Genomic DNA, 12,837 nt, shown 5'->3' on the forward strand with positions numbered 1-12,837 from the left:
GTACCCCGAGCAGCTGTGTTAGAGTACTCATTTTGACTCTTCCTCATAACCTTTGTGTGTTCTCATTTTTTAATCCTTGCTGATTAAACTGATGAAAAATGGTAAAAAAAAAAAAAAAAATTAGGCTTTGTGTCAGGGTTTCTGCCTTCATATCTTCGAGTGTGTCTTATTTATTTATTCATGCCTTTGTGGGTTTCTCGTGAAGACAGTGTGGTTTGGTGGCCTGGGGCTTGGGCCCCGGGTGGGGTGACTAGGGCTCCTCAGGAGTGTGGATCTTGTGCAAATCACTTAATCCCTCTAGTTCCTTCTATTCCTCATCTGTGAAATGGGGATACTATTACTTTTACTTTTGCAGTATAATTCATCTAATTTGTGTACATGTTAACATTTTCTAATATATCTATCATGTCTTTGGTTAAAGAAGATACATTAACATTTCATTTTTTAAAAATTTCAGCTGATTAATACTTCATTTGACCAAAACATAGATTTCTCATTGTTAATTGTACTCTAGTTTTATTGTGTTTATAGCTGCTAAGTATACCATGGGAAACCCTACTTATTGGAGTGTGTAAATATGGTTTTAAGCCATGTTGAAGGGAACTGATGAATCACAAGGTTATTGGGGTGAGAAAAAAAGTCATGAGAAATTTGTGTTTTTTGTAGAAAAATGTAATACCATTGGCAAGTAAAAAGACTGGCAAAATCATCTATAATTGTCACCACATAATGACAGTCATGCTTATTGTCTTTGTTTCTAGGCTTCCAGACTTTCTTTGATGCACACACGATTTACACACTCACTGAGTTATTGATCATACAGCATGATGATAAAAATCCAGATCAATGCATATAACTTGATAACATCATTTTTAAAGGCAACAGATTTCTGTTGCTTGGATGTACCACAGTTTCTTCACCTACCCTCTATCGTTGGGCTTTCAGGTTGCTTTTGGTGTGGTGCTTTTAATAACACTGTCCTGAATATCGTCACAGCAACATCTTAAAATATAAGCTTAATTATTTTTTAATAAATGTTTGTTTGAAAAATGTGCAGTTTTAAAGGCTTTGATATTTATTGAAAAAGACTCAGTTTTGAGATATATGCTTACCTAAGCTTGAAACAATGAGAAATAGCATACCTCTAGTGACATCATATGATAATTTCCATGCAATACTCATTAATGAGGTGAGCTACAAAGTGGAGGTAGTTTTCATTAATACTTGCATGTGAGAAAACTTCTTTTAAGGTTTTTGCCAACAAGCCATTTCTTTTCATCCTAAAAAAAGCAATTAACTTTTAAGCTTATTTTAAACAAATGTAGGATTCATTGGCTGTGATGGCTGTTGGCAGCTACTCTTTAATATAAAGGATACCTTTTAATATAAATAATATAGTTTAGTCACCTGATATACATTATTGCCTCTAAACCTCCTGTAAATTTTCCTTCCTACTATCTAAGGAGCATCATTGCTCTTAAAACTCAGAGAATCAGTGCCTTTCATAAAGATATTATTAAAGTGAGCTTGATGAGGCTGATTGTTTTAAATAATCTCTTAGATACTGTTGTCTTATGGTTTTACAGAATGCCTTCAGGGCTTCACCAACTGGAAAGGAACATGACTTCATGGATTATGAGTGGGCTTTAAAATAACTACACACACAGAAACCAGCAGTTCAAATTCCTATAGGGTTGGCTATTTCTCCTTTTTTATGAGTTAAACGCATTGATTGCTGTGTAATCAATTGTTTCTGTGGGCTTAAAATTCATCTTGTTACACTCCAGAGATTTAACACATTTAAAGTGGGTCATCCAAGTGCCTATACTAGCATTCCCTGTACTGATCTCCCAGGACCCACTTACTCACCATGGGGTATTAATTATGCAATTCAGTTTTGCACCTTCCCCTTTCTTAAAAAAATTAAACATATTGCAAGCTATTTCTCCAATGGCATGGATGGAATATGGAAAGCATTGCATCCTTTCTTTCCCACCTTTCCCGACTCCTTTTGCCTCCATCTTTCTCAGTGAAGGAATCCTGCACACATTGGCTCTAATCTGGAAGATCTTGTCATTTGGAAATAGAGTAGCATCTCCAAGGACAGTGAAAGCTTGCATGCATTTCCTCAGACCTAAAACATTCATTCTTCTTTGGGCAGCTCATCTCTTATCAATATGAAAAATAAAACCATGCTATTTTTTTAAATTTATTTTTCCCTATTAAGTGAATTTTCACATTTTATTCATGAGACTAATACTGTTCATCGTAGAGCATTTGGAAAACTAGAAAAGGAAATGCATGCCAAGGAAACCAGAAGTCACATTTGGGATCATCCTGGTACCCATCTTCTGGTTTCTTGCTGTCCGTGCCCAAGTGCAGAATGGTGTTTCTCTGCCTGGCGGGACTTGCCTTTTCCTTTCTCCTGCCAAGGAAGTGCTTCATTAGTAACCTCAGAATCACCTCCTTGCTGGGTGGGTGATTTGTTTTGCTGTTGTAGGCTGCATTCCTGTCCTGCTGGGAGTGAATATTGGCATCTGTGTGCCTGTAGTGTTGCAGCTTCCCACGTACTTAATTGGCCCAGACACTCCAGCTACTCCTTTGTCTTTCCAGCTGAGCATTCCAGTTTCCCAATGGGACCAGCACCTTTGGCTGTAACCCCAAAATCCTCTGTGAATGAGCTTGCCGATCCCTTCCCTTAGGGTGTTGCACCCTGTTTCTCAATCGCACAGAATCTTGTTCTGAATCATCAGGAACTTGAATGTGGGTTCCTGACTTCTAGGGTGGTACCATCTTAGGACCCTCTCTCTAGCTGCTTCTGGCTGGGAGTCCGCAGAGTTTGATGTCCCAAATCAAGACTTAGTTCTCCATGATATTTTGGACACTAATTTGGCCCTACGTCACTTTCTTTAGATCTAGTCTCCCCGGATTCATTTCCCTCTGCTGCCTGTGTCGGTGAAGTTTTACATGTCTGAACAGCCAGCCCATCAAAGATAAGCAGCTGTGTGCCGTGGAAAGTGTTTAAGCAGAAACTAGAGGGCGTCTTTAGTAAGAGAAGCTTCAGCAAGTATCCCTTACTGGAAAGAAGGACCGGAATAACTGCTCTGATCCCTTATAATTTTAAGATTATTATAATTCAACAGGAATTGCCTCTCCCTATCACAGGTTCGGTAAAAATTCTCTCATTTATTTTTCTGATCCTATGCTGAGAGCACTGATTGGTATGGAAGGCTTGCTATATGCCCACTGAATGTAAAATTACATTTTAAAAAGATCATATCCATACAAAAGGAGGGAGAAAATAATGAAATAACATGTTAATCAGAAGTGGCTTTTTAGTAATTTAAGTTGTATTGGCCAAATTATTTAAATTACATATCGATCCTGTTTACTTCTGTCAAATATTAAGGCAATGAAGGAAGGTTTGATTCGCTGGCTACAGTGTATCACCAGCTGGATATGTATTTGTTTTTTACATGTGGAAACTTGAGTGATCACAAGAGCAGTGGCTGGATATTTTGTTCGAATAGAGAGAATTTATTGTTTATTAATTAAGAAAACTATCTTGTAAAAATGGACACGTGCTAATAAATGAAGTAGTGTTTAGGCAAAATGACGTCTCTTCCCTCTTCTCTCTGCTCCCATCCTTATAATGGGGAATACATAGGCTGGGATTATAAATCTTCCTAAACTTGAGTGTTTATCCTGTGACACTCCTACTCTGAAATCTCCCCCGGCTTTCACTTAGGACTCTGCAGGAAAAGGTGCTCCCAGCTCTTTTGTTAATGTGGCTTCACTGCTCCAAGAATCTAGTCTCCAGAGCTTTTGTCCACTCCGGTTCCCCTGCCCCACACACTTTCCTGCCTGTCACTATTAGACACAGTCTTCAAGGCCCTCTTTTTTTTTTAAATTTAATTTTATTTATTTATTTTTATTTATTTTTTTCAAGGCCCTCTTAAGTCGCACTTTCTTTTCCCTTTGAACTCTGCTGCGTGTTTTGACTGAATTCCTTAATGTCACTGATACTTTCTATTAACATATTCATACTTTTGAGGGCAAAGATTATTAGTGAGTAAAATCCCTACCACTCATTAGCTGTTTGATTTCTGGCAAGTCAGTTTGTTTCTCTGTGCTTAGTTTACTTGTACATAAAATGCAGTCAGTGATATAATACCTCCACCACAGGTGGTTGTGTCGATTAGCCATGTAGATACTTGCAAAGCACCTGAACCATGCCTGGAACATAGTACAACTACTCAGTAAATATTATCTCTTACTACTACTGCTACTACTACTACTACTACTACTACTACTACTACTACTACTACTACTACTACTACTACTACTACTACTACTACTACTACTACTACTACTACTACTACTACTACCACCACTGGGTTGTTATGGTCCTGTTTCAGGGGCACTGAGCTTGGTGAGCAGAGTTTCAGCTGCATTTCGGACCCTACTTTCCCCTTCCGTTTGAGGCCCTTGTTCAGTGAACAGCCTGTACAACTGTATACGGCAGTTCACTATCAGAATCTATGTTCTTCCAGGCCTAAGTACATATTCTGTTTACCTTTGCATCCTTTCTAGTGCCTAAAATATAGTACACAGAATTCTATTCTGTCCTGGTACTCCATGTATGATCACTGCAATGAATGAATAAACAAATGTAAAAAGAAAAATGTCACTGCAGTTTTGTTTATTTGTAAGAGGCCCATTGAGTTTTGAAGCACGCTCATAGAGTGTGTCATGTATTTTCAGTAAGAAATCACTATCTGTCACCATCTTGTTACAATACTGGGTATGTCATAAATTTAAAGAGTGTAATTGAGAGTAAATTTTCTGTGGGTTTATTTACTGGATCAAAGAGTGACTTCAACTTTCAGCACTTATTTTATTTGCCAGCATAAACTCAGGGGTTTAGTCAAGTGCCAAGAAAAGAACTTAATCATCTGAATTCTGTGGATTCTGGCAAATCACTCTTTGTTTTTTTGTGGGGGGTGGGGGGAGAGCTTTGAGTCTTTATCTCCCTTCAGCAAATCCAAATGATTATAAAAGTAAGAATAAAACTCTAGTAATTAATCTAATAGCTCTAGGCTGCTAATCATTTCAGAAAAGTGACATTACCCAGGATATACTGGTTATCATTATTGCATGTCACTGATATATAATTCAATTGATTTTCACACTTTTTACATTCCAGAATGAAATACAGCTTTTGTCATGTCACTAGATTGGAATTTTTTGACAATACATTAACATGCCAAAAATAATATTACACACAAGAATAATGTAGAAATAAATTACAGGTAGCGCTGTATCCCTAAGGAGATTTTCATTTGTGTCTTAGAATAGAAGACTTATAACCCTACTCACACATCTATTTCATTCCAGTATGTTTTAGGCTCTTAGTTCAATTCAATAAATTATTCGTTTTGTGCTTGCTGTATGCTAGACACTCAGTTTTGCCGAGCAGTGTACTTACACAAAAGTCTGTGTAACTCTCAAGTACAGCATGATTTTATTCCAAACAGCCGATTCAGAGGCTTTTATGCAAATAGATCCTTGAAAGTGGTCACCTTGACAGTTTTACAGGATTCATATAATGCTGCCATGACTTTGGAACTTTTTTGAAACTATCTTTTGAAAAATGCCTAATGTCTTCTTTTCAAAAGTGTTTAGTACTGGACAGTTTTGTGCTTTAAGGTGGATTTCATTTTTGGCAATCAAATAATTTATAGACAAGGTTGCTGATAGACGAGAAGATCAATCATGCTGTGTTATATGTGTTTTGTATTCAAGGACAATGAGTGATTGCAATGTAACAAATTCTTTTTATGAGTAATCTTACTCTGAATGCAGCTTCAAAAGAAGTATTTGGAGCGTGCTTCTGTTAGTGGAATAAGGGTGTGGTCGGCCTCCAGCATTCTTGGATTTCGCTGTCAATCACAGTGTAACCTAAGAAGTCAGGTCTAGTGTGTTCCCTCTTGAATCCTCAGAATCCTAGACCTTGCTATTGAAGTGAATGAATGAGTGAATGGAAGCTTGTGGGGATGAACGCTAAGAGCATTTCACAAATGTACTCAGAGGTCCTTGGACATAGAGCAGTTTATCTTGTTTCTTTATTATTTTTTTTTAACTTTCTGGCATTACTTTAAGTCATTTGTTTTAAGGTCACTGTGCACTTACCTGGTGAGGATTTGGCTCTATGTTAACCTCTTTTCTTGCAGTATTTCTTTGTAGCACTACAACCTGGCGAAGTAGTGACTGTCATTATTCACTTTTTTCATAGATGAGGAAACTAAGCCCCAGAGAAGCAAAGCAGCTTGCCCAAAGCCACACAGCTAGTAAGTGAGGAGTCTGGACTCCACCCTAGAAGTCTGGCTACTGATTCACACTCTTAACAACCAAGATTCTATGCTTCCTTTTCATGCATCTTTGTTTTTCTGATTGGGTACCTGTTCTCACATTATGCTTTCAATCATCCTAAACAGAGGATACAGAAATCCCTCTCAGAGATAAGGGATTTGACCAAATTATGCTTTATAAAAGGGATTTTCTAATTTAGGAACTAAGGGGGTTTGGGAAGTATCTTTAAAGAATGTCATGGGTCAACCGCAGAGCAACCTCAGGCAAGAAGTGTGATGGTCAGCTTTCAATGAAAGGGCAAACCACCAGTACATTTATTTAAAATAATTTCTCATCTAAGGCCCAAGCTCCCAAAGGTCTACAGTCTTCTTGAGAAGGAGTACTTTAGGGTGGAAATACCAAGCTTCTAATCTCTGTTATGAAAGTATCCAATTATGTGATCATGGACAAGTTCCTTAGCTTTCCCACATCAATTTCCTCATCTAGAAAATAATTAGCTGGAATAAGTCTTTTACAGGATGCCTCTTAGCTCTTAGGTGTCAAAATGTGTGATAGGATATTAAGTGCTGGTTCTCTGGAGATCAGGGGGAAAAAATCTATGTTGACTGGAGTTATCTGGAAAGGCTTCCAGGGAGAAGAGGAACTTGATAAAACTTAGATAGTTAAGGTGGTAGAAGAGGAATGAACGCCCCTTGAGCTAGGAGTAGGGAATTAGCTGTCATGCCCTGGGGCTGAGGACATGGATTTTTGGGAGACTTTGAAGAGCAGAGGAGGGATTTGGTCTCTACTCCTGGCTCATTCATCATATAGCCCTTGATTGCCGGCTCTCTTCTGGCCACTGAGAACCATCGATCTTGGAAGATTCTAGCTATTTCATCCAACCAAAGGGAATGTTTCATTGGTATGAAGATTTGTAATGTTTACCCAAATCTTTGTTCTACCATTAAGGCATGAAGAAAAAAAGATAAGGAAAGTCTTCCAGTAAAGTTGACCTGAAGGTTGTATTTAAAGAATAATTTGCTTAATTTAAGCAAAAGGAGAAAATGACAGTTGTTTGAAGAGCAAAGAAAAAAAAAAAGTGTCCTTGATTTGGCATGATCATTTTATTGCCTCGTAGATGGGTAGTTTAGGACGGTAAATAAATGATGATGATGATGTTTATTTAATTTGAGATTTGGAACTGTTCTAAAAGGTTAACACGCCTGTTTTTTTTTGTTGGTTTTTTTTTTTTTTTGGCTGTTGTTAATTTTGTTTTTTTTGTTTTGGTGTAGGAATGGCATAAGTTGGTGGAAGGTGATTGTTTTTGAGGCTTTTCTCTCTGATGCTGAACCCCAGTGGTTCTGAAAATGAGTTTTGTACATTAGAATCACTTGTGGTGCTTGCTTCAAATATACATGTTTCAGGTCACATCCCAAGACTTTTGAGTCTGTGATCTAAATTCTTAACAAACTTCCAGGTGGTTCTGGTTAAACGTGCGGATGGAGCCTGCATCCTTCTAGGCCCATGAGGTCACTTCAGACAGAAAGAAATTAGCCAGTACCACATTTTTTTGGTTGGATGCTATAAATAATATTCTTTCTGATTAATACAAAAATTAAATCATGTAGATGCTCAAGCAAAGAGCAGTTCTGTCTACTAGAGAATTGTGAGTTATTTACCTTTTTTTAATGGAAACTGTTTCCATAAAAACAGGGAAAATAGTTGGAAGGACAACTACATAGAAGTGAAAGGCTGTTCAGTTTGGATTTAGGCATAAAATTGAATTATCGACTAAATGTGGCAGCCCTAGTAGAACAAGGAAGAGCCAATCAAAAAGTTATCAAATATTAAGACTTTTAAACAAGAACCCACAAATTGACCTTGGACTCCAGGGAGAATCATAGCCTGCCGATTGTTTGTTCTCTTCCTTCTAAAAGGTAGGGAAATTCACACAACCCCACTGCTGCAGCCAGGGCAGTGAAGATGGCCATTTCAGGCTGTCAGGTATCTACAAGGGGCAGTTTTTCTGGGCGGGAGAGCCTTCCTACATGCCAGTGTTAGAATTTAGAACATCTGCAGATAAATAGTTTCAGAATTTTCTGGAGTCAGCCTAGCATTCTGGTTAAAAGGAAAACTGTGTAGACCAGGACTGGATTTGCATTGGCCAAGAAGACGAACAAATGGAAGTAGAATCCGGGCCAGCACCAGAGCTGGGACCAGGGTAGAGACATTCTCCCAAACTACTGGTTGGTAACTGGAACACCAATGATTTGTTTATTTATTAGAGGTCCGTTTTTGCAAAATTCATTCATTAGTAAACAGGACACAGTTTCTTCTCTTTGTGGGTGTGGGCGATTCTCAAATCATCCTTTTAGTTATCCCCAGAAAGATATCAGTTAAAACATGGTCTCAGGAGGGCTTTGGCCCCAGGTCTTCTGTGGCCCTGCTGGCTTTCATATGTAGTATGGCTTCCAAGTTGGCAAAGCGTCTGGAAGTAGAGGTGCAGTAACCTGTACAAAGCTGTTCTGGTTTTCATAGAGAAGAACTGATGCCTGCAGCCTTTACCATTTCAGCCTACCTCACAGGTGTAGTTTTGAAAAGTAGACACCAAACGAAAAGTCTGGATACATTTGAAGTCATGTTGATTTTCTTGGAACAGGCAGTAGTCTCAGGTGCCATCATTATTCCATATTTTTTGAAACTCCATAAACTGTAACTCATTTGGTGCCCTGTAATCTGTATGTCTAGAAGCTATGTTGACTTTTGGAGTCACAGATGGGTGGCGACCAGGATTTCAACATTTTTCCTTCAGGGACACACCTTTGAGTCTATGCTTTGAGCACATCAGCTTTCTTCTTTCAGAGTCATCAACCCCCTAATCAAGTGCACATCTGTGTCCTAAATTGATAAATGGGGGGTGGGGAGGGGGAGAGGGAGAAGATGATGACTACTACTGCCTCCATTTCCTTGTTCCAACATTTAGCAAAGGGCCACAAACAGAAAGAGAAACCAAATCAAAAGAAGACTGACTAGGCTTATGATTTGTTGTAACACATTTTGAACAAAAAATGTCAGTGTTTGGGGAAGCAGAGTTGCCAGATGATAGGGTAAACAATGAGTTTACTATAATGCATGTGCATTGTTCAAAGAAACTCCTTTATAGTTTGCATGCCAAGGCCATTTGTGTGGCTCAAATGAAACGTAACAGGCAATTTTGACATGATTGCTTTACGTTTATGCTGGTAAATTGGATCAAAGTGTTGGTTCCTCGAGCAGGAACTGGAAATTAATAACCTGCCCTTAGAATGAGAAGGAATTTGGTTAAATCATGTGCCTATTTAGCAAATTAAAGGTGGCCAGCAATTAGAACTTACTGTGAAATCTCAACTGATGGATTTTTCTCATCTTTCAATAGGATACATTTAACTATCTCTGTCACAATATTTGAAATTTACCTTGCAAACACCGTTGGTTTGTCTCAGCCCTCCAAAGAGCATTGGCCACACCTTGAGAAAGGGAAAGGGTCAATGATGGTGGTTAGAGGTTCTTGCTTTTGACACATTTTCTTTTTTGTTTGTGTTTTGTTTTGGTTTGGGTTTTTTTGGCCGCATGGCACAGCTTGTGGGATCTTATTTCCCTGACTGGGACCCCCTGCAGTGGAAGCTCAGAGTCCTGACCACTGGACCTCCAGGGAAGTCCCCTGACCCATTTTCGCTGGAAAATTCTGCACATGGTCTCTCTTCATTTATCCCTCCCTTCATTCAGCAAACATTTGTCTTCAGTCTCTGCTTCACTGAGAGGACCATTAAGTGCTGGCTTTTGCACAAATACAAAATTGTGTTTGGATTTAAATAGTTGCGATTTAAAAAGTAAAAATAAAATAGACATCTAGATAAAATGTTTTTGTCTATACTGTATCTAGGTACATAAAAATTGTTTGGACCAGCTATAGGTGTGATTCAGATAGATGGTCATAACTGTGATCCTATTTATATTACTTTTGTTCTTTAAAAAAAAAAAAGAAAAGAAAAAAGCTTTTCACATACATCAGTGAAGAAAAAGGATATCATTAAGAATCAGCCCTGAGTTAGAAGGCAAATTACTTCTTTGTACAAGAAGTAGATTTTATGTTTTTCCTTTCTATCATGTTTGTATCTTGAATTAGAATGTCTTTTTTTTTTTTTTTTAACTTCCATTTGTGATTACTATGAATTTCCTGCCTGAGGACTAACAAGAATTTTATAAAAAGTATACAATGCAAAAGTTCTTTAAAAGAGGATTTTTGAGTCCCAGCCATACTGGCTTCTTAAACTTAAAAAGTACACATGGCTTTCGTAAACAGAAACAAGTCTAATGCTTTGAAGAAGGTAAGAAATGATCAGTGTTTCAGAGGCATTGAAATGGTTAATCTATTAACCTATACTAGAATAATACCCCCCCCCCCATATAAACACATTCTAACTAGATTTTGGTCTTGCAAGCTTACCTAATAGAGAATTGAACACTACTTTTCTAATTTTGCAGTTTTAATACTAAGCAGGTTTAGAAGCCCTTGGACTTTTCTAGTAGTAATTTTTTCTTGACCGTGCTTTCTTGAGTCATCTTAGAACATACTTATTTGTTGCAATTGAAGCAGTTGTATCTTAAGTGATATTTTTCTTAACTTGATTGTAGCCGAGTACACGGGACTGCATGTGACTCTACATGAACGTTTATAAGTTAGTTCCAGGCCTGGGAGGTGTCAATTGTCTTGAGCCACTTATAGCTGGTATTTAAAGGACTTCTGGGGTCCTTGGGGGTGGAGATGGGGACTCAGAGAATCCCATTTACCCACAACACAGTGGAGTAGTGGAATCTGGGCTGAGTGTAGGTATGCTGCTTTTTGGACAGCTAAAAGAAATGCCTTCCTGCCGACTACAAAGTCCTGCTATAGCACCCGGGGGAACAAGAGAACAGAATTTCCCCTGTCCTCCATTCCCAAATTATACACATCAAGCTCTCAGCCCACATGTTTAAGAATGCCAGCGCAGCAGAGCAGCTTTTTCTGGAGGTTGCTCTGCTCCTGAGAAGGATACCCAGGGTCCACATGTCCCAATACCCCTGCAGGATTCTACTGTGTAATAGAGTCACCTCTTGACCATGCCAGGCATAGGTGTTCACCATCCCTAAGTCCATCAGTCTATCCGTGGTTACCCCACTGCTGCGTCGTTTCATTCTAGAATTTGCTTCTGACTGCACTCAAATGCTTCTCTGTTTGCTAACTGCCATCTCCTCTCTAATGCATGATGCCGACCACGAAGGCAGTTGAAAGTAACAGTGTGATCAAATCCTTTCTCTTCCTGTTCTGCTGCATGAGTCAGTCTCCTGGCCTTAATGTTTACACAGATCCTTAATAACAAATAACAGCTGATGGCGACTTGCTGAGACAAGTACAATAAGCAAAGAAATTACGTATTAAAGATTTGGGCCTCGTCCCAATTTTTTTTTTCCCAAAGAGACAAAAAAAAAAAAAAAAACCCAAAAAACAAAAAGAGGGAGGGAGAGAGAGCCCTGTGCTAATAACCAGTTTGTGCAACAGTGTTCCTCTTTCAAACCTAATGAGTTCAGATTCCCACAAGTGTTTTGATTTATTACCTGCTCCTGCTGGTCCATCTGCTTTGGTTATTTATTTTTGATATTTAGTTAATATCACTTGAAATCCTTTCACTTTCTGAATCTGTTTTTCTCCCTTTCCATAAGTGGTTCTGTGGAAGGTTGGATTTCCTCATGTGAAAACAGCACTCGGGTTAAAATACCTTTTCTGTTTCTAGTGCTCCGTGTTCACGTTGAGGAAACCCTACTTGCGGGTTTGCCAATTGAAGGAAAACAGTTGTTGGATCTGGGTTTAAAAGCTCCGTGTATCGTGCCTAGAAACTGTCATAGTTGATGACCAAAGTTTCTGCCACCTTCAGTGATGTGATTCTGGAGCCACTGAAAGTTGAAGAGGTTATGCTCTTCGGCAGTATCTCAAATGTTGCTTTTAAGCTTGGGCTTGAGGACGAGATGTGATGACCTCTGAGATGCTTTGGAATCAGAGATTTGATACCAGAGGGCTCTCTCAAAGTGTTAGGACAAAATATTAGCTCTGCCTACAGGATAGTCAACTCCCTCTCTCCCCAGATCCAAACAATCTTGAAACTTGTTTTAAAGGATAGGCATTCTCTGTTGGTACACGTAAGCGTGTTAAGGTGTGAAAGGGTTGTTGGTCCTTAGGGAGGGGAGGCTAGTTCCTGGTAGTCACAGTTCTTGTGGAGAGAGGAAGGCGTCCACTCATTTACCCCCATGTGCTCTGGTATGGTGGTGGCCACCTTCTCCCCACCTTCTCCACAACCCCCTCAGGACCCAGCAAAATAAGTCCCTTTCTTTCCTCCCTCAAGCAACAGGACATCTCAGTGTTTTCATCGCTTAACATTTTTTAAATCATTTTTCCCTGATGTCACACTGTGA

At 38.9% G+C, this 12,837-nt stretch overlaps 1 protein-coding gene across 4 annotated transcripts in view; it reads left to right on the top strand.

The window, feature by feature from the left end:
- The window catches only part of EPHA4 (EPH receptor A4), a 132,562-nt gene that overhangs the window by 25,477 nt on the left and 94,248 nt on the right, over positions 1-12,837 (top strand). The window contains exon 4 of one of the 4 annotated variants that reach the window (XM_057745169.1): positions 2,914-3,002. The exons of the other annotated variants lie outside the window; for them this stretch is intronic. Coding sequence (XP_057601152.1) covers positions 2,914-2,975 — 62 coding nt within the window. The 3' untranslated portion in view covers positions 2,976-3,002. Of the gene's footprint in view, positions 1-2,913; positions 3,003-12,837 lie in introns of those variants that run through there. 4 annotated transcript variants of the gene reach the window in all.

Source organism: Hippopotamus amphibius, chromosome 8 (genome assembly GCF_030028045.1).
Source record: "Hippopotamus amphibius kiboko isolate mHipAmp2 chromosome 8, mHipAmp2.hap2, whole genome shotgun sequence".
Taxonomy (NCBI): Eukaryota; Metazoa; Chordata; class Mammalia; order Artiodactyla; family Hippopotamidae; genus Hippopotamus; species Hippopotamus amphibius.